General features: G+C 39.7%; 1 protein-coding gene across 1 annotated transcript; it reads left to right on the forward strand.

The window, feature by feature from the left end:
- Positions 1-111: 111 nt before the first annotated feature.
- Positions 112-12,786, forward strand: TMEM18 (transmembrane protein 18). The gene is given in 7 exon segments (XM_059467683.1): positions 112-342; positions 9,816-10,006; positions 10,008-10,122; positions 10,324-10,444; positions 11,057-11,111; positions 11,981-12,074; positions 12,167-12,786. Coding segments are annotated over 7 exon segments (897 nt in total). The 3' UTR covers positions 12,257-12,786.
- The last annotated feature ends 10,134 nt before the right edge of the window (positions 12,787-22,920 follow it).

Here is a 22,920-nt window from a genome sequence, read left to right on the forward strand (position 1 = left end):
AAGCAATTAATATTGCCTGTGGGAAGCACAGGCGTTGTTCCATGCAATTAAGAGGTGCGCTGGGCTTTTTATTATGATGAGGATCTGTAGAACAAAACTTGGTTCATCTGAATGTTTGGTGAATACTGCTCCGCGCTCCTGAACAGCGACGGCGTCCTGCGGAAAAGCAAAGCCCGAGCGCCACCTGCCGCTGCTTCCCAACAGGAAAACGGCGCTGGACGCCAGCTTCTCCTCCTCATCCTCCACTGCGCACCCCGGTACCCCGGGACTCACAGCCAGCAGGGCGAGATCAGCTTTACTGCCCGTGTATTTGGACACCAGCACTCTTTACATCTGTTTCCGGTGATCACCAGGAATTTATTAAGGTTTTGCACTGAACCTTTAACACCTTCAGTTCAAATCTCAATCACAGAGAATTTCTTCCAGCTCTCAATATTCCAAAGCAAACAGTCGGAAGATACAGAGAGAATTTATTGGGCAAGTATCACTATCTGATTGTCCTGTTCTTATATTCTTCCCTAGGAATCTGCTACTGGACACTGACAAACAAAATTGTTGTACCAGTTAGTGCATAAAGTCCACTGTCCATAAAAGGAGCCTTTTAACAGCACTAAATAAAACCCACCAGAACTACAGGGGAGCCTTTAAAAATATCTGAAAAAAAAAACCCACCAGCAGATTAGTAGTTAACAGCTAATAAAACTACTATTTGGATTTTTCCTTTATATGTTAAACAGATCAAATAAAACAAATTATCGCATAGAAAAGTATTTAATTCCCTCAATTTAAACAGGAACAAGCTAAATAAAATAGCTCCCTGAATGATTCCATAGAAAGAAAGTCTCACAGATATTTCCAGCTTCTGCCTTAGGCCTTCTTCCTTAGACCACCTAGAAGTCTTTTTTTTCTCCAGTGAGGATGAACTTCTGAGTTAATTAGCTAAGGATAACATACTTAACTTGAACAGTTAAGGTGAATCTACATTAACAGTTTACTGAGAAGCATCGCTTCTCCTAGGTACGAATATGCTGAGTGTCGTGCCTGGAGTTACAAGGAGCACACTTTGGGCACTCAGCCTGTGCACACACTGCTGTTTCTCTCCCAAACTAAGCAGAAAGTTTCACACTGAGATGCAATCCAGAGTAGGGTTACTGGGGACACAAAGTACAGCCTTTAAAGCAAGAATTCAGCAACTGTGACATCCTGCTATTTGCAAGCAACAGATCTGGAAATATTTATGTGCCTTGTCCTTCCTCTGTAGTTGAAGGAAATCCAAAATGAGCAAGAAAGTAATAGGAGACCAGTCACAAGCTTACAGACCTTCCAAAAAAAAAAAAAAAAACAAACCCCCCCCCCAAAAAAAAAAAAAAAAAACCAACAAAAAATGGCCTTTCTACTTCCAAAGAGGACAACTCTAAGACAGTATTTAACACATCAATGTAAATGCTCTTATACCACCATTATATCTTCAGTTCAGGCGAACAAAAACAAGGGGAGCTATTGGAGGGTCACCACCCCAATTCTGGTGAGTTCAATCACTGAAAGGACCAAAATTTCATTGTAAGGTTGAATGATCTGATAGCAGTCTGTAAAGGCCACAAGGCATCCCTGCAGAGTCCCACCCTACCAAATCAACATTGCATGAAGTTAAAATTAAAATAAAGGCAGTATTTGAAAAAAAGGGATAAAAGCTAAGCCTGCTTAACCCAGGAAAATCCATCTCTATTACAGTGAACTGAAGAATTTTGTCTGTGAGAAGAAAAAAAGTTTCTGAAGCTTGGAAGAGATCAGAGGACCCTCTTGAGAGATATTCAAAGGTGTTGGAAAAGAGAGAGATAAACCACTCTCCCCAGTGAAAACATCCCAATACCCTGGAGTCTCCATATGAGCATTTTTGAAGGGATTTGATAATGCTAGAGCCCTGACTTTGACTCAATACTGTACTGGTGAGAGACAGTTAATTCCAGTGGTTCAGGACATCTGGAAGATTTACTATCTACTGCTAGTGGTGACAGATGAGACTTAATCTTTAAGAAAAAGATCTCTGCCTGCATCTTTCTCCTAGCAACAGCTAATGACACCGTGAAGCCATGCAGCTTGACTCTGTCAGGGATAAGGGACAAGGGGCAAGGAAGGCAGAGCAGCTACTTCCATGTGATCACACATTTATTTGTTTTCATTAGGACAACAGTGAAACAGTTTCTCTCCCTGTCCCTCTGTGAATGCGTGTTACACATACTCATGTAAATGCAGGATCTGGCAACATATTAGGAGAGTATGTTTTTAAGCAAGGTAAATTTAATTGGAAATCAGAGAAAACAGCAGTAACAAGGAAAGGGTGTTGCAATGTACACTGCAAAAGGGTGAATGCTGCCATTCCTCATACTGCTATGTGTGAGGTCAAGCACACAGAGAGGCATTGTCCTTTAATTGATAATGTAGGCTCTAAAATGGATTCTTAGTGGTGCCCCAGCTGTGACCATATTTTGTCATTGTCTTTCCTCTGCTGTACTTTTTCTTTCTCATTTTGTATTTTCCAGTATGCCACCAAAAGGCACTGCAGGGGATAATTTTTTCTTTTTTCAAATATTTTTCTTTTTTAAACAAATGACTATTATCTTACTTTCTGGCAGTACTGATTATTGTACAAGCAGGGCATGGAAAGACTGGACACAGAACATAAAAATGGGAGGACGGAGCTGGAGGAGAGGATCTCCAGTTGTAGAATACTTTTCCAGGAAGGAAGTACAGGATATGGTTACTGGACAGATACATATTTCTTGCTGAATTCCTTTATTTTATCAGAACAGAACAGATTGCAAACAACAGGCATGCAACTGAGAATTCAAGAGTTAGGTCTGCAATTCTTCAGTCTGTATGTCTAAAAATTAGTCTTTGCCCAAAATATTCTGTGTGGTCTCCTTCTTGCATTCACATTGTCCTGGAATTTGTGCAACTTGACTTTTCTCTCAGACTTTCCAGATATGCTGTGTGTTAGCTTCTTAAATGTTTTTGCTGATTTATCTCTCATATATTTTCTTTTTCAGTGCCTCAAAACGTCCACCTACATCCTTGTACAAAGATGACATCTCAGCTCATAGGGAAGTTGCAAATCTCTGTCCCTACCACAGACACCTACAAAACTGGGAAATACTCATAAATCAAAATCTCTGATGATATAGATATTTTGAATCTCTGATACAGAAGGGTCATATAAAATCCATGTACAGAATAGTGCCTAAAACCTCTGTCATAATCTTCCCAACAGTGGACTTGTCAGCACTGGTGTGCTATTATGGGAGATAACCTTGAATTAAAATACATATATCACATATTGAACAGCAGTGTGTGAACAATTCAAAACATCATCAAGACAGCAACACCCCCATTCAGTCAGGAATACAGCTAGAGACATTTCCCACCAGTTATGAGGAAACAGCATTGTGGAATAACCTATGAATCTGTAAAACTTCAAACTACAAAAAAGCTGGAGGAGGATTAACTGCCTGCTTCTCAACTCTTCTAATCAAGATGTTTCAGTGGAGCTCCCACCTGTGCCCAAAATTTCAAAATGGGAATATTCTCTGGTCATATGCTTTGAGCTCACAGATATTACGGAGCTGATAGGAGCTGTGACAATATTGCAACATATTAAATGGACAAATGTTCACACCTTTGCAATTATTGTTGTATTAGAAAGTACATAATTTGTGTGTGTCAGTTTCTATATCCAAAAAATCAAATCTTAACTAAAGTGCTCAGATGGGCTGAGCCATTTGGACTCATTATACCAACAAAACTACGAACTACTGAGGACATGAAATAGACAAAACACCACAAAGCACAACCATGGACAGCTCCAGGAGTAATAGATGGATGTGCTGGCTTTCTAGCTCTTGGCTGTCTCTTGCCAAATTACCACCATTTTTCCACACTTCATTCTTCTTTCATTAGAGAATGATGATAAGCAAGAAGCAGCAGGAGCCTCAAAGTACAAGATTTGGATCAAATGTTTAATCTCAGAGATGAAAAGGCTGAACAATGATGTGTTCACAAAAATGTCTCCTGCTGATCCTGTTCCTGCTGCTCCCTGCAGCTTGTACTTCCCCTACATGTTAAGAATGACAGGTAGGAGTGGCTGGGATGTGCCTTAACAGCATGGCCTGAGGGAGAAAATACAATGCTGACATGAAGTTCTGCAATCAGATCAGATACAATCCTGAAAGTTGCCCTGCACAACCCAGATACTTCTATTCCTTCTTGCCCTTTTATTACAATAGCTGTGTTGCAAGTTAAATGCACTGCATTGTCTCAGGTGCAATGCAATCACACATCAAAGAAATGCAGAGGTGCTTTATTTCCATACCATCCCGTGGAATGACATGAGATGGTATTTCTGAAATGAAAAACAATCAATGCAGCAATTCTGTGAGAAGAACACTTCAGAATGAGTCAAAGAGACAGTCAAGTATATAATTAAGAACAGGACTTGAGACTGTCAGGACTGATTTTTTCTTGCAACTACACTTGGCCTCTTCCACCCTGAATGGACAAAGACCACAACAGAAGTAAATAATCTAGTTTCTTTGCCAGAATAGAGTAAAGCTTTGAAAGGATTCTGAGACCTTTGTTGGGATTAGTGGAATAATTTAACAGGAGGTCATGTTATTAGGTAGAGAAAAAAAAAAGACATTTGTATTTCAGACTGCATGTACTGTCTGAGAATAAAGGAGGAAGAAAAATAAACATGAAGATGCCTGAAGCTACTTTGCAATGAGGAAAAAAAGCCCTGACAGAAAGTGGATGAAAGAGAGGGAATATGGGAATAAGATTCTGAAAAAAACACACAAAAGTATTTATTTCACTTCCAGGCAAAAGCAATATTGTTTAGTCAACACTACTAAAAAGTTGGTTTTTCTCATTTTAAGTTGTGCAATCACTTAATCAGAATAATTCAGCTTGGAAGGGACCTTAAGAAGTCATTTCAACCTTCTGCTCAAAGCTAGATTCATTATGAGGAGAGACCATGTTGCTCAGGATTTTATCAAACTGAGTCAAAAAATCCCCAAAAAAGAGGCATCCCACCTCTCCAGACACCTTTTCCACTGTTTGACTGTCCTCATGAGGAGAATTATTTTCTTTTTATCCAGTCCAAACTTCTAGCTTCACTTTAGGTGCATTGCCCCTCATTCTCACACCAGGAGAGCCCGGCTCCATCTTTTTTACAAGCTCCTCATAAGCACTGTCAGGTTGCTACTGGGTTTCCCCTGGAGACACCTCTTGCCAGGCCAAACAAGCCCAGCTCCCTCAGCCCCTGCCCCAGCACAAGTTCTTCAACTCCCCGAGTATTTTGACAGCCTCTGCTGAATTTTCACCGTTTAGCTCTACTCTCCTTATATGTGAAGTATCCAAAGGTAGATACAGATGTGTCCTGATGAATACTGAATCCCTTAATCTCCTGGGTGTGCTGTTAATACAAGAAACTGCTGACAGTATTTGCTGCCAGGTCACACTGCTGGTTTATGTTCAGCTTTTTGCACCCCCAGGTTTCCCAGGCTGTGCTCAGCAGTGCTGCTTCCCAGCCAGCTGGTCCCAGTCCATATCCTTGGGAAATCCAAAGTGTACAGCAATATAGGTCAGACCACTGGAGGTCATCCAGTCAAACTCATTCTCAAAAGCAGGAGTAACCTCAAGCTTGGGTGAAGTGGCATCCATCATCTAAACCTGAATCTCACAAATTACATACATAAAGCAATCCAGTCAGTTCTAAAATCTATTTCTAAAGAAGTCTTTCCCACACTACGATTATTATTCTTATTTTCCAAGCACATAATGACCAATAAAAGCTGGTACTATAAAAAGATAAAGAGACAGCAGCTGCAAAATATAATGGAACCACTCAAAAATAATTATTTTATAATGGCAAGGACAGGGAAAGTGAAGGATTTTAGTGAAACATGTATTAGAGTGAGTAACCAGACTCAGGCTCACTTCTGTTGTACTTGGAAGCAAATGCAAATTTAAGGCACCTTTTGAGCACAACCATGAATATAAAGAAAATCTTCAGAGCAGATAAAAATGATGCCCTGAAAGTGACCACAGCAATAATGATTATCCAGATTCATTTCCCAGGCTCAGCGTGTTTTCACAGTGAAGCTGCTCATGCCTCCCAAAGCTCTGGAAAGACTACTGAAGACAGCCAGTACAACACAGGACTCCATGAGAGCAGGCTGTGAGGCAGGCAGGAGATGCAGAGGTGAGCAGTCCCTGTCCCCAGGAGCAGAACTCTGCAGTGGGATGTTACAAAGCACACAAACTGGGCTGTCAGCACCTGTCACCAACCCCCACACGTGGTCACCTTGTACCTTTGCCTTGACTGATGAGGTGAGGGGCTGCCTCATTCACTCACTCACACACCTTCTCACATCTTCTCCTGCAGAATCAATTTCCCTCAGCAGGAAGTATAACAGGCACTTCTGTGTGGTTTCTACTACTGCAAAATATGATCTGCCAGCAAACGTGTGTAAGGGCTATGACTAGGAACATAATTTAGCAGTTAAATTTGGGATATCCTATTGTACATAAACTTTTACCAGCTAGCTAGTTTTTTCAGCAACATAAACTTAAGATAAATGTCTGATTTTAGATCCTTTCCTATGTAAAGTAAATGAAATTTTTCTGTTGTTAAAACAGAAAAAATTTCTTTTATCAACCAAGTTTTTTTTTTATCTTTTATCCAAACTGCTTGGATAATACTGTAGTGCAGAAGAAAATTACATAGGAATCTGAATCTTGCAACAGAAAACTGAGAGGGAGTTTTACAAACTACTTCAGTTACTTATAATAATGAGAACAGAAGCATTTATATTATTATTATTATTATTATTATTATTATTATTATTATTATTATTATTATTATTATATGTTTAGTATTCTAAAAATTAGGCTCTAATTGTCACATACTGGTTCTGCAAAGGAGATATAAAAGGACAAATACACAAGTTTTTCCCTATAAAAGAGTAATGTATCTGTTCACTGCCTTCTAAGTATCTTCTGTTCACATTTCATTTTCCACTAAAAATAAATGAAAGAGAACATGTACTACACAAAAGATCTGGCAATACTTATGTATCTGCTACCATCTGCTGACAAACAGCATTATTGACTTTATCTTAAAGATAAATTCTTAAAGAAACAACTCCTATTTCCCTATAGGAAAGTTTCTGCTGATGCTACAGTGGCTGACAGTAACAGCTACATTACAATTAATGTAATTTTTAATTCAGCATGTTGTAGCCATAGTAAGGCAATAATTTCTTATCCACCCACTTTGTCTGCATGACAGATTCACCCCTGACCATCATATTCCACTCATATAGTTAATGACTGCATCCTGCATTCACTGAAGCCCTTCAGCTATTGCAGACAGTTTCTGAAGTCAACTACTGAGCAATTACACAAAACTCATTCCTCATTTACAAAACACAAAAATTTATTATTAGCCATAAGACTGTCCAAACAAGTCACGGAATGGGTCAGGCTGGAAGGGACCACAATGGACCACAATCTGGTCCAACCCCCCACTCAAGCAGGGTAATCCTACAGCACACAGCACAGGATTGTGTCCAGATGGTTCTAATAGCCCCAGGAATAGAGACTCCAGAGCCTCTCCGGGCAATCTGTTCCAGTGCCTGGTTACCCACACAGTAAAGAAGTTCTTCCTCATCTTCAGGTGGGACTTCCTGTGCATCAGCTTCTGCCCATTGCCTCTTGTCCTATTGCTGGGCACCACCAGGAAGAGCCTGGTCCATCCTTCTGACACCCTCCCTTCAGATACCGACAGACATTGATGAGGTCCCATCTCAGTCACCTCTTCTGGAGGCTGAACAGGCCCAGCTCCCTCAGCCTTTCCTCATAAAAGAGATGTTCCAGTCCCTTAATCATCTTTGTAGCCCTCCGTGGGACCCACTCCAGGTGCTCCACATCTCTCTTGTCCTGAGGAGCCCAGAACTGGGCACAGCACTCCAGATGTGCCTCACCAGGGCTGAGCAGAAGGACAGGATCACCTCCTGTGACCTGCTGGCAATGCTCTTCCCAGTGCACCCCAGGATACCTTTGGCCTCTTTGGCCACAAGGACACACTGCTGGTTCTGAGCAGCTTGTTGGCCACCAGGACCCCCAGGTCCTTTCCACGGAGCTGCTTCCCAGCAGATCAGACCCCAGCCCATACAAGTCCATGTTATTGCAGTCTTGTTTTCCAATATACAATGTGGGATAAAAATATCTTTTTTTTTCCCCTAGTCTTAATTTTAAGACAATAATGGTAACTACCACCTTTCAATCACCTTACTTAATTTTACAACACTTCAAAAAGTGAAAGCCTTGATTAGCCTCCAGATACTATTTTTGTTGAGAAAAAGACTAACAAAAACTTAAAGTGAAAAAAATAAAAATAAATTTTAAAAAATCCTCCGTTTCAGGTCTCACATATTAAATTGCAGATGTGTGACAGTGAAGAGAGACCAGGTCACACTGATGACTCGTATCTGGCTCTATGGTAAACTAAATTAAGAGAGTATCTGAAATATTTTACTTATACATGCACTTCAAAACATTTGGGAAAAAAAAAAAAAGCCAAAGCTTGATAAACTAAAATGTCAGAAAAAAAAATCAATGAAAGCAGAATGTGGAGATATATACTAAAATAATGTTCGTTCAACAGATGTAATTCTTTAAATTAGATTTGGCTTTGTTAGGAATCTGAGTTTGAAATGCTCTTTAGGTGGTTCTTCCAAACTGTGAAAAATGCATGTATTTTATGACTGGCTTTTCGCAAATATTAAAATGAATATTATATGTGTTGTGTTAAAAAGTAATGCTGTATTAATTCTCTTAAGTACTGTGTTAAATATAGTTTTAGGTCATAATAATTGTTAAAATAGAAATGATGCTATGTAGGATGCTTTGTTTAACAGAAAGGGCTTGCAGCGAGATAGCAGCCACAGGACACCTAGATCTTTCAGAGAAAGGGAATTTATTGCCTTCTTATCGGAAGAAACGAACTTCTTCCCGGCTTGGAGGCGCTGTTAGGCGCTGTTAGGATTAGAAGGCGCTGTTAGGATTAGAAGGAAGAAGTTGACACTGACCAGACAGAATCCTGTGTTTGAATGGAATTTATGCATCATGTATGAAGTGTATGAATATGCAACGGGCTATTGTTGTTAAGGGTTAATCCTCTGTTAACGGGTGTCCCTTTTCGGGCTCGTGATGCCCAGAAAAAGGTACCCGGACGTCCGTAACTCTTTGTTTTTATTGTCTCATATTGCCCTAATTCAATTTGTCCAAATTGTTATTACTCTAATTGTGTTTAACTATTTTATTACTATTAAACTTTTAAAAATTTTAAAAACAAGTGATTGGCGTTTTTCACACAAACTAGGAGCGTTTAGCAAATGGAATTATAAACTAGAGGCTTAACCTGTCTCTTGTTCCCTTTCCATTGTAATATTTTAATTTTTTTTCAACTTCCAAAGTTAAAAAATGTGTCCTTGAGCTCTGCTGTAGTGGCGGTAACAGGAGGGGGCCCCGCTGCCACTCGAGGTGGGCGGGGGTCACGGTGGGTTTTACTTGGAGAGAAAAAGTGGTTTTCATTTCACTCAAGTTCCTGCCTGGAGAGCTCAGCTGTGTTTGTGTTTAAAGAACTCCCAGCTCGGCTTAAACCTCTTTCTTCCTTGCACTTCCATCGCGAAAGCCAACCCTGGGTGTTGCTGACAGGAGACCAAAGCTAACACCAGAGCTGGGCCACGGACCCACAGCGCCGAGCCCAGCGGGACCCACAGAGCGGACGGGGACAGTGGCGGCCGCCCGACGCCAACCGCTCAACACGCGACCAGAGCACCCTCAGGAGAAGGAGCCACCGGGGTTTGCGGAGCCACCTTAGCCCGGGTTCCGAACCGCGGGACCATCGGCGGGCCCCTCGCCTCGGGGAAGGCGGAGCCGCTCCTGGCCCCATCGCCCGGCAGGGCAAGCGGCGGCCGCCCGAGTCTCGCGAGAACCGGCGCTGCCACCGCCGCCATGGAGCCGCCAGTGCGCGGCCCGCCGGGGCTGTCGGCCGTGCTGGCGGTGAGGGGAGCGGGGCTGGGCTGCCCGGGGGAGCGGGGCTGTCCGGCGGGGAGGGGGGAGGCCTTTGCTGGGGGCGCGCTCCTTGCCGAGCCTGATACGGAAGGCTGCGGGGCGCGGTCCGTGAGCGACGTCGGCCGTGCTCGGTCGCCGTGGCCGCCCGTTGTCCCGCCGCTGCCTGACCCGCTTTCCCTGTGCCCGCAGAGCACGGACTGGTCCGAGCCCTGGCTGCTGGGGCTGGCCGCCTTCCACCTGCTCTGCTTCCTGCTCACCTGCGCGTCCCTGCAGCACCGCCGGGTGCAGGTCGGCCACTTCCTCTGCATGGGTGAGTGCCCGTGCGCTGCCACAGCAGTGCCTGCAAGCTCGTATGTCCCCGCCAGCTGTGCGTGTGTCTGTCGATGACAATCTGCTATGACCTAAAAATATGTATTTCATTTATTTCCAAGAGAATGTATGAAGTAGTGACTTAAAGCTCTGGCCTTGGTGAGGAAGTGGGATGAGTAAGGTTACTGCGTGGTCGCTGCCGTGTGTATCGCAGCTTCCCGATGAAGTGTTCTGTGCTGGAAAAGCACAAAAGAAATCGACTGAGAGCCAGCAGTTGCTTTGTTCTCTGCCTTGTTCTAGTGGTGCAGTTCGGTGAATACGGTCAGCTTTAGTTTCTGGAGCAAGTTCACCATGTGCCCTGCTGCCAGCCGTGCTAATGGCATGAGGAAAACCAAGACTGGCTTGCACATTGCAGTAACAAGTTGTGTTATCCCAGGGTTTATCAGCCTGAGAGTCCACGGGGACCTTGCCTAGCCAAAGCAGTCATGGCTGACTGGCAGAGAACACATCCTAGCTTTGGTTTAAGACCACATGGATTTAGATTAGATCATGTATTATGAGCAATTTATTTTTAAAGATAATACCAAGTCTAATTTGTTTCTTTTATTTCTAGTCGGCTTAGTGTACTGTGCTGAATATATCAATGAATTAGCAGCCATGAATTGGAGGTAAATGTTTTCACTTTCATGTTTTGAATGAAACTATACAATACAACATAGTTATCACATACTTTCTAGAAATAATAATGATAGCATGCATTTATTGTACTGCTTAAAATCTGTTTATATGGATGCTTGTAAACTAATTCATCAAAGAACTGAGAGAAAAGCAGAGTGCTGTGGTTAAGGGGGAAGAATGTGAACTATGGTGGATTTTTGGGGTTTTTTTCGGTGGGTTTTGTTTCTTTGTTTGTTTGGAGGGGATTTGGCATTCATGTTTAATAGTTGAAGAACCACTTCCCAAAAATACCACTGCTGCGTTTTATACTTACTTCTATGTATACTTACTTCTATTTGCCTGTTTTACTAAATGTGTATTCCAGAATTAAACTGATGATTTTTTTGATATTTTGAGCATTGACTTAATCTTTCCCTGATGTCACTGAAAGTTGCATGTTTAACACCACTTTATGCTGGCATCTAGTTGTAGTCATGCTTCAGGCATACATGACCTAATTACAGCTTTGCTACATTTATTATTTTTGTCATATTTTCTGATACAAGTAAGCAAAATACCTAAAGTCATTTCAGGTGCTTCAGAATAAGCATGATTTGTGATGCACTCTTGTAGTCAGTCATGTTAGTTAGCTTTTACACAGTAAAACTGTAAAGAAGAGAAAGACTGATATTAATATTTATAACTGAAGAAGTATCAACTGCCTCTTTTCTTCTAACTTAATCCAGTAGATTGCTGGCCAATGCTTGGTGATCCCAAGATGTGGGATGATGTATCCCTGTAGAATAGTTGCTGGGAAAGTTGAATGTGTGAACTATATTAAATAAAACTTTGTCTTTCATTTTCTTTTTATTTCTTTCAGGCTCTTTTCTAAATACCAATACTTTGATTCAAGAGGAATGTTCATTTCACTTGTATTTTCAGCGCCACTGCTGGTGAATACTATTATAATTGTGGTATGTATGTGTTCATTGATGTAGATGCTTTCAGTAAATGAGTAAGTAAAGTATATGAATTAGTTGAATTTAATAGTTTACTTGCTTTTCAGGTCTCCTGGGTTTACAGAACTTTGAATGTAATGACTGAACTAAAGATGCTACAGCAGAGAAGGAAAGTAGAAAAAGAGAAAAAGAAGTGAAAGTGCCAAACTTTTTCTTTCTTCAGTTGTAATAATGCCTGTCTGGATAATCAGTCCTTCTGTAGGGGTATGCAGGAACAGAAATATTTTTGTGTCTGGTGTCAAGAGGACTTTGTGATTGTGGCTGTGGGCATTGAGGTGAAAGCAGGTATCTACAGTACATTTGAATTGGCTCTGAAGTTATGAAACCAGTCTTAACAAGTCCTTGTGCCCTTCAGTGTACGATTGTTTTCCTCCATGACCAAGGCTGTTAGTATTGATGAGACACAATCTTCCAGTTTCCATTTGCCTGTGTATTTTTTTACTATGTCTTTATTCTGTGCTTATCAAGTATCAGTTATTCTGCTGCTTAAGCCAATTGGAGCTGTGTTGTGAATTACAGTAAATGAGAGATTTTATTCAGAATAACTCAGGAATCCATGCTTCTGTGAAGCACTTCACTTCTTTATAAATCAAGTTTCATACTTCCTGTGTGTACTGTGTGCCAGTAGCATTTTATAAATAAAACTATCCACTTACTGTATCTTAAATTGAGTTGATTTGTATTCATTTTTAATCAGACTTTTTCCTTTTTGTCTTGTTAAAATTCCCAGTTTGGCAAATTTTCCAAGTTTAATTTGTGTAAATAATTAAAAATTATCTCTGCATTTCTTTCTATTTATACTTCATGTTTTTAAGGCTTCTAGATAAATACATTTTTCAAAACTGAATGAAAATTTGATTGTTTTATGCTTCTTATAGAACAGGAAAAAAGGGAAGAAACGTAGTAATGTTATGCACAATTTGTTCCCTTTTTAATGCTTTTTTAAAATAAATAACTGAAAATTACAAATAGTTAAAAATGAAGAAGGCTTTAGTTTTGCTTCAAGTAGCCTGTTTTTATTGAATTGAGTTTAATTGGAGAAGGGGTGTGGACACAGTGGAGACTGTCCATATTTAGTAAAAGTTGTATCTTTGTGTGGAGATGTACTGTTCTGTCTAAAATAAGTGTCATTTAAGACAGGAAAGGTGATCTACAAAACTGATCTTACACTAATGTGAAAAACATTTGGGTACAGAATTGCAGAACACTAGTAAGTTCATAAGCTAAGGAAGTATTTGTAAAACTGATTTTAATTACTTGAATTAAAGTAATTCACAAGTGTGGAGATAGGGACTTGAGGAAGAGAGCAGATGCATGTCATACACAGTTAGCAAGTCTAAACAGGGACAAAGTGAACCTCTGCTGAAAGGGCAGTGAAGTGTTAGTGTTGGATCCATTTCTTTACATTTCCCATACCTCTTTGGCATTCCTTTACCCACTCTGCTCCATCCACAGCTACTGGCAGCTAGGCTGTTTTATAATAGCAAACTTAATAGATGCAGGTTTGTGGTCATGAATTCTGACCGTCCTCCTGCGACTCTTGGTGCAGTTTTGGGTGGTGTCAACTGTATGGAGAAATCTCGAGTGGTCTGGTAGAGATTGTGTGCTTTTTGGGAAGGAGTGAAGGGAGTCTGTCCAAATGCCTGCCAGGTGGGCTGTGGCAGCTGTCACCAGGACCAAGGAACCAGGACCTTTTTGATTTCATATACACAGGATGTTGTCCTCCCAGGCTGGTTTATAAAAGTTCAGCCTTGCTCCTACAATTTGATGGGGAGACTTGCAATTTTCACACATGGCCTTAATGATGACCACTCAAATGATGTGCTCCTGACTTTCCCGGTGATAATTGTTCTGCAACAAATCAGTGCCCAATTGTTTTAGTATCCCACACTTGAAGCTGTTTTACTTCATATGGAGATAACACCTGTTATCAAGTAACCTTCATTTCACAGTGTGAAGTGTATGAATTTGATTCACAGTAAGTGAGGAGGTTCAGAGCAGCTGAGCAACAAGTCTTGCAGTGGAAAACAGTGTGCCTTATTTAGTACATCCAAGGCAAATTTTCTCTAAATAGTTTGCTATTTTGCTTATCTTGTGTGTAATGTTGGTAAAAAGATGGATAATACTTGGTTTCAAAAGCATGATGGCATTTTTTTTGGTGTTCTAGAAGTATTGCTTTATGAAAGCATAAACAGCTCCAAATTCAAAAATTGTATCAGTATTTTTTTGAAAAATGAGTATCTCAAAATTGTGAATTTAAAACCTTCCCTGACTCCTGCAACTACAATAAGAAACAGGTGAGATAAATTTTCACAAACACAAAAACGTGGTTTCCATATTTCACAAAAACACATGGGTTGAAGGAGACCTTGAAGATCATCTAGTTCTGGCCCACTGGCCATGGTCAGGATTCCACCCACTAGACTGGGTGGCCAAAGATCCAGTCCTGCCTGGCCTTGAGCACTGCCAGATTGCAGCATCCACAGCTTCTTTGGACAACCAGGCCCTCGCCATTTTGTGAGGTGGACTTTCCTCCTAACAGCTAATCTAAACCTGCCCTCTTTTAGTGATCTCCTCTGTTCTATCACTATATGTCCTCGTAGAAAGCCGCTCCCCCTCTTTTTTGTAAGTACCCTTTAAATACTGAAAAGCTGCAAGCATATTCCCTTGGAGTTTTCTCTTCTCCAGGCAAACATCTCTAGATGACACTCCTTCCTTCTTTGTGTCACCTGCAGCACTCAGTTTTGTGTCATCTGCAAACTTGCTGAGGTTGCACTGGATCTCGCAGTGATATTGTTAAAGCACTAAAGGGCACCAGTGTCAAGACTGGGGCTCTGAGGGACACCACTTGTCACTGGCTTCCACCTGGATGAAGCAATTGACTACAATCCTCTGCTTGTGTCCATCCAGCCAGTTTCTTACCCACACAACAGTCCACACTTCATGTCTCTCCAGTTCAGTGATGATGATGTGTGGGACTGGTCACAGGCCTTGCACAAGTCTATGCAGATGACATCTGTCTGTTCCTCTGTTGACTGTTGCAGTCACTCCATCATAAAAGGCCACCGGATCTGCCATGATTTGCCCTTAGTGAAGTCTCTTTGGCTGTCTTGGATGACTTTCTTCTCTTGCATGGGCATGTGTGTTTGTCAGAAAAAGATTCCCATTTTCTACATTTCAGAAAGACTTAAATTTATCTGTCATCTCCTCTACCTAAACTTACCTAAAAAACACTGAGTTTAAGAGCGAAGTTTTTTGTTGGTTTGCTTTTTTTTTTGTTTTTGTTTTTTTTTCTAAGTAGGTATCATAAACCATAAGAGAAACCATCAGTGAGTGAAGCATGACTTCTTTTCGTCATGAGTCTGGATTTATGATGTGATAGTACAATAACATTAAGTATGGGCCTACTTGCTGACAAACCTAAATAATTACATCATGAATTTAGAGGCTGTTTGGCGTGCTTAGAATTTGTATGTGTAAGTGAAGGAGAGCCAATTGTTTAAGACTGGTGGAATACTTCTGCTTTTAATTGGGAAACCTGAATTTAGGTTGCTTGTGAAAGAGCCAGTAATTTCCTTTCCAAACATACATGCAGAAAACTGGTAGCTGCTCAACTGGATCCTTTGGAGAGTGAGACAAGACAGAGGTGATTTGTTACTGGTTTGTGTATTTCAAAGGCAGTGACTCAGATATTCAGCCCACCATAATGTGTCTTTCCATGACAGCACATGGTGTCAGCTTCGTGGAAAAACATTACAAGGGAGAAAGTAATATTAACCTGGCGACTTTGTCATAGTAGAGGGTAATTTTGCTGCACTGTGAAATAAGGATAATCTGTGAAAAGTGAAAAGACAGATTATCAGAAATTAATTGGCAAATTTGCTGGAGTTTGAGGTTCGCCTTGTTTCCCATAAAAAAGTAATAACTTTTTTTTGGGATGAGTTTCCAAAAATGGAAACCTAGAATGCTCTTTTTTTCCATATCCACTGAAATATCATATTCTTAATGTAGAATATAGTTTATCCTCGTTTTGGTCCATCAAATCTCATGATAGCAGATAAAATGGAGCAGATTCAATAAGGGATTTTAAATGTCTCTTCCTCAGCAGTATTTCCTAGCTTTGATCTCTATCTCCAATAAAAACCTCACCTGTCTCCAAAAGGCACAGAAGGACACTCAACTGAGGTCTTCTACATCCTTGATTGTATAAACAGAGAACTTTAAAGTACAGTCTTAGTGATTTTCAACAGCAGGGTCTTGAAAGAAGGGATCTGCTCTAGAAAAGCTGTGTTTGAATGAGATGGTGATCTGCTGGGGCTGTGAATCCCAAATGGAGCAAGAGTTTACAAAGAATGGTTTTGTGGGTGTTGAGACTCATAAGCTCCATTTTTATAGGAACTGAGATTTTCGGGAAAAAGAGGAGTAGGAATTCTTTGTCTGAACAAGATAGAATACAGCTGTAGTGTAGGAGATGTTCTATTTCTTCAAATACAGCTAAATATTTTTGCATACCTTTATTGTAAGCTTGATTAAACATTCTGGATGCAGTCCTGTAGAATGTGCTCTAGGGTAACCCTGCTTGAGCAAGGAGGTTGGCCAAGGTGACTCTCTGTGTCCATTCCAATGTGACCCATTCTGTGATTCTGTAATTTTTCACTTCATGTGAACACAGTATTTTTATATATATTATATCTAAGTGTTTTTTGCTTTTGTTTTTTTTTGTTTTTTTGTTTTTGTTTAGGGGAAAAAACTGTGTATATTTCTCTACTGAAATATTTTTATATATTTTAAAATAGGTTTGAAATATTTTAATGTGTTTCAACTAAATAAAAGTATTGATTTTTGCTGTCCATCGGGGAGGAGATCAGTGCAGGCAACCAAACTCACCGCTGGATGTCACTGTCTCATGCAAAAGCAGACTCAAAGCTTTCATTTTCAGAGGGCTCTGTAGCACTTTCCACCATACCTTCATAAATACTGCAGCATTTTGGAATGACCAGGAAGCCTTGGAGTGTAGCCTCTGAACACATAAACTGTTATCTGAACCCTAAGATACATCTTGAGCCACTTTCAGGTGTTTCTTGAAACTCTTGCTTTTTACATTTAAAAGGAGCAATGATGAGGTACATATACATTTCCAGAGGCAGAAAGTATTTATGTGTTTTAAAATTTTTTAGTGCATCAGGGGAATAAATACCCTATTCGTTCACACCAAAATTTCATGAGGAGGATTGTGTCTTCAACGAATTAAAAAGTAATAACAATGAAAAATAATTACATTATTGTGTGACCAGGAAAGTTTCCTGAAGCAGTGTAGTTCACAAATGGATGGAGCTGCTGCATGTCCTCTATTTCTTTGTGATTTACCATTGCATAATGCAGTATTAACATGTCTGTCCTTGTTATGTGACAGCTGGCAGTCACAGTCATGACTGAGGTTCTCAGAAGTCACTTCAGACTTTCTCCACCACCTGGCAAAGAGTGCTTTGGAGTGTTCAGAGGCTTTGTGGCTTCATTTGAGAAGGTCTGTGTGTATTGTTCTCCACTCAATGTTCTTTGTGTATCGGGTTTTGAGCCTGGTGTTTTTTATCTTTGCTATTCTTCCGAGTTCTATTTTCCACACACCACCTGTTGAAGAATATAGACTTACAGTTTGACTGGACTTTATCCCACTTCCTCACAGCATTCACATTCACATAACAACAATTAGGCAATTACAATGCAACATGCTTGAGAAATAATAGCCTCATAAGTCAAACCTGATGTGTATTTTGGACCCCTGTTTCATAATCTATCTTCTTCTAACTAGTTTCTCTGAATTGTGGTCATACTTACACCACTGTTTTGCTGTAATACCAGAACAGTGTTGTACTGAATGGGAAATATCTCAGGGGACTCCAAAGGAAGGCCTCTATATTTCCTATATTTGTGTTTATTTTTCATATAAATATGAACTGCAGGAACCTTTTTCATAGTTTCAGAGGTGTAATGAAGCCAGGAAAGGAGCTGTAACTGGTAATATGCTACACTGCTACAAGCACTGATTTTAAGTGGTCCCACTGAAATCATGGTCCTGTTTTCTTTGGCACTGTCTAAAGTTAGAACCGATTGAAACTAACAGGACAGGATCAAATGTATAGCCTCTTTCATCTCAAAACATTGTCATAATTAAGAAGGCATTCAGCAGAACTGATTGAAACAAGGCACATGCCTTAAAATGGACCAGCTCCAAGTGTCATTTGCAATAGACTTGTTAATCCAGCCCTGAATCAAAGAAATACAATCTTGTGTACCTTTCTCCCCTTCTGTTCCATCAAGAAGAGTTTGCATAGTGACCCAGGGGGAGGCAGAATGACATTCAGCTGGACAAAGAGGTGTCTAGGGTAGGATCTGTTGCTGAAATCACACTCATCTGTCAGTATTAGAACTGTGTAATAAACACACCTGAGTAGTTTCAATCAGCGGAGGAGGATGTGAGGTGTTTCATATAATCAGAACCAATACACCTTGATCTTAAAGAACACTAAGCTTGGGAGGGTTTTAATATGACATGAACAAGACATGAATCATTTAGGTCCATAACTGTAAGAGTAATATCTTTGATAAAATACTCATCACCTTGATTTAGGGATTAGTGAGAGTAATCAGCTTCCTATAGCTGTCCTGGAGAGAATGTGATTTGTAATGTCTGTCCTCAAGCAAAAGCAGCACAAAAATCAGGAAGCTGATTTACTAAACAAATAACATGGAAACTTTTGGCTCTTTATTGTAAAGTATTTTCTAGCAGGATACAGGGAACTGTGAGATTTTAGTTGTTTAAATACATTCAATCCACAGCAGTGTTGAAAAATGGGCTTAGAGACAGATTTAATGGTTTTACTTAAGGGTGTTGGATTTGTATGTTAATTGATAGTGAGAGCTTTTGTAAGTAATCACAGGCTGGTTTTTTAAATCCCATAATCAACACAAACAAAACAGTTCAGTTTTATCTTTTTTGTTTTTTCAATGTCCCTAAGTCCTACATTCAACAATTATTTCTACAGTAATTACCAAAAAGTGAGACACAGCATCCATCTGATTAAAAAGAGTTTACTTATAAAAAAGGCTTATGCGACTCTTTTCTTTCTAGCAAATTGCTTTATTGATTTTTGCCATCAAAAATTCAAATAGATTGGTAAATAGTGTATGTTATACAAATTTTATGCTCCCACCATGTTGTAGGAAGAACAAATGTAAAGTGCAAAATTAGCTGACTGGATGTGAGCAGACAATGACAATTATAATGGTATGTGGTGGCATGTAATTCTCTTTGAAGTAGAAGTAAAAATTTTCCAAAATATTATTAAATAGTGGTCCTTCAGAAGCTGATTGTCAGTAACTTTGATACTTACAAAAAATAAATTGAAAATGTACAGAAAACAGTTTATACATGAGCTGTGGTTCCCTAAACCATTAACTTGCATGAAGTTTATAAAAAGTCTGGCAAGTTTTAACTTGAATGAAATATACTGAAGATAGTAATTTATACATTTATGTCAAAAGAAAAGTTAGGTTCTTCTCCAAGCTCTGAAGAAACTCTCAGAATGCCAGCTTATTCTGAGTTGGAAGAGATTCTCAAGCATCATCAAGTCCATTGGAATTTTGTAGAATTATAGAATGCTTGGATTGGAAGAGTCTTTGAACCTAATTCCAACCCCACTGCCATGGGCAGGGATGCTACTCACTAGACTGGGTTACTCAGAGCACCATCCAACCTGGCCTTGCAAAGTTCCAGGGGTGGGACATCCACAGCTTCTCTGGAAAGCCTGTTCCAGTGTCTTACCACCCTCAGAGTGGAGAATTTCTTCCTAATGTCTAATGTAAACCTACTCTCTTTCAGTCTGAAGTCATTCTGCCTTGTCCTGTTACTACACGCCCTTGCCAAAAGTCTCTCTCCAGGTCTCTTGAAGGTCCCCTCTAATTACTGGGAGGTGTTCCAAGGTCTCACCAGAATCTTCTCTTCTCCAGGCTGAGCAACCACAACTCTCTCAGCCTTTTTCAATTTATGACTTCAAGACTTCAGTGTTAATAGAAATCATCCAAAAAGACACACAGTCTTAAGTGGAGTGAAATACATTGGAGTCTTCAGATTGTTTTTTGTGGTATGAATTTCAAATCATATCAATGTATTTATAACATGAAATTAAGTAAAATTAATGCACCTAAAGACAACTTGGCATGCTTCTATCATGATCAGGAAATATAAATGCCAAGTAAGATAAAAATACGGGGGAAAAAAAGAATATTATTATCATCATGTTTTTTGACTGACTGCTTCTTTAATTCTCATGTATGTTAATAGATATCAATCTTGACAAATTCTAGCCTGCTATAGTTCAGAAATGTTACCAAAAATCCTTTCAATTGCAAAATTGAGACCTTGTCTGCTCTAATAAAAACAACCTTTTAAAAGTGGAATCTTCACACAAAATGTTGAATGAAAAAGCTGAAAGTATGCTAATTGCATTAGATTTATTATTCTATTATTATTGTTGTTAATAATATTTATTTTGCCTAGCAAATGATAGGTTAAAATGTCATACTCGATTAAACAACACCAAAGCCTTCTGACTTCCTTGTATGTATGCTCATTAGGTAGAGACATATTAATTCAATTTCTATTTGCAACAATCATTGTCATTCAATACCATTAGCTTTGATCGTTTCTGTAGAATATATCCTTTTAGAGTCATCTTATTTAAATTTAACCCAGTAATGTGAGGTACTATAGCTGTATTAAATAATCAAAAAGAAAAGATCAAGTGGCAGAGTTTTTCAATTAACTACATATCTGGCTGTACTCTGTCTTGGCTAGAAAGTGATCATTTTGCTTTGTAACCCTTAGAGGGCTCCATTGCTATGTAGGACTGGAAAAGAGACCAATTTTGTCATCTTAACATATTCTGACATCTACTGTAATTTAATTTAGGCCTTATATTACTCTGTTTACATGGGTTTGGCTGTGTACAGGATCTTCCAATCTGGTTAAAAGGTCTGATGACGTAGATTTAGGATTGTGAGATGAAGGAGAACGCCTACAATGCTGTTATGTGTAGTTTTACTGGAATTAGTATCAAAAGTGTGAGAAGATTCTCAGTTCTAAAATTTCAAAAACATGAGGACTCCTCTAAAGGCAAACAACTAAAGCATGACTTTATAATTTCTCATGATTTTCTGCATGCTTCACTGTCCATTCAGAATGTCTGTGTGTAAATTATAGTTATTGCAGTAATTTTCTCTTTAACAGGTTGAAGCAGGGTGTTGCCTCCAAACAGCATCTTTGCCCTCTTAGGGGCAAAGAAGCATAAGAGTACTTCCCTTTTTTCCTTCCAGGGGATTCAGGTGTGAATCAGCTCCTTTCTAGAGGCACAAAATTGGCTAAAACTAACGACAGCTCTAGCAAAGGGCTATCACCACAAATAAGAGGTGTTTGATGGGAAAGAGAAGAAAGAGCATGGATGTGGTAACAGTGAGCTTTCATCCATATTTCAGCTGTTTGGAAGATGCTCTTTTAAAGGCCAGAGTGGAGGCTTCCACAGTAACTGAGACATAAGACACCTTGAAGGACAATTGCAGCTTCACAGACTGCTCCTGTAGGATGATGTGCTCAGCAAAAGAGAAGAGGTTTGAAATGGAACTCCTGTAGAGAAACAAACCTGGCAGGTATAGAAACAGATCGTGGGAATATGAGGCATTGAAGTCAATATGATATGCTTTTTTTGTTTAAAGTAATTTTTTTTTTTTTTTAATCTAATGTTTGGAAGGAATTGTTAAGGAAAAAACAAACCAATGAGCAGAGGAAAAATTACGTGGAAGAAAAAAACACATGATAAGGTGAAAGTTTTTGTGGTAGTGGTGGATATAGGAGAGCAGCCATCTGGGACAAGGAAAGGAGAAAACATCTATGTGAAGGAAAATAGGAATGGACCGTGAAGTAAAAAGAAGTGTTTCTTACAGCCTGTGAGCTTTCTCAGGGAAAAAATAGCATATTCCTTGCTTAAAAATCCTCAACATGAGCTCCTGTGAGAGGAGCCCAAATTATGTTGTGCATGTAACCTGGAAGCTCTTCTAAACCCATCAAATCATGGCTATAAAAACTCTTTTTCAGAAATAGCAAGCAAAAACTTAATAAACAGGTCAGTGCTTAGAGTTAAAAGTCACTAAACCTCATGCACTGCCTTTAGCACCCGGCTGAAGAGGGAGACTGACCATAAGACAATACTCCTTGTTCCTTTATTCTTTGGATTGGGGTGTGCTTTACAAGTCAAAAGGCTTCTCCCATCTCAGTTCATCGAGAGCATGAAGACAGTGGCCATGACCATTTCAACACTCAAATCTGGCATCCTGTCCTAGCCAGGGTCAATATGGTGCTGTGCATTTTCATATTCACCTGAACTGAGCCCACCAAAGCAAAATGTCTGCCAACACAGTCCCTTCCTCAACTGTCTTTCCCTTACCATAGGAATGGGAAGTCCTGTCTTATCCCATCCAGAAGGCCCTAATGGGTTTCTTTCAACAAGCCATGCTCTAATCTACAGGATTCAGTATCAGGAGACTATTTCAGAAGGCCTCTGGTTGACCCTGTATCCTGGAGAATCTAAATGATCTCCCAATAGAAAAAGGAAAAATTGCCCACCTTACTAATGTTCTCTCATAGTCTTGGTGATAATGGATTCTATAAAAAAAAAGTATCTTTATGAATGCTAATTTTTATTCTTGAAGGTATTCATGTTCCAAGAGCAGAGAAAAATAAATATCTATC

The sequence above is a fragment of the Ammospiza nelsoni genome, chromosome 3 (assembly GCF_027579445.1).
Source record: "Ammospiza nelsoni isolate bAmmNel1 chromosome 3, bAmmNel1.pri, whole genome shotgun sequence".
In the NCBI taxonomy this organism is placed as follows: Eukaryota; Metazoa; Chordata; class Aves; order Passeriformes; family Passerellidae; genus Ammospiza; species Ammospiza nelsoni.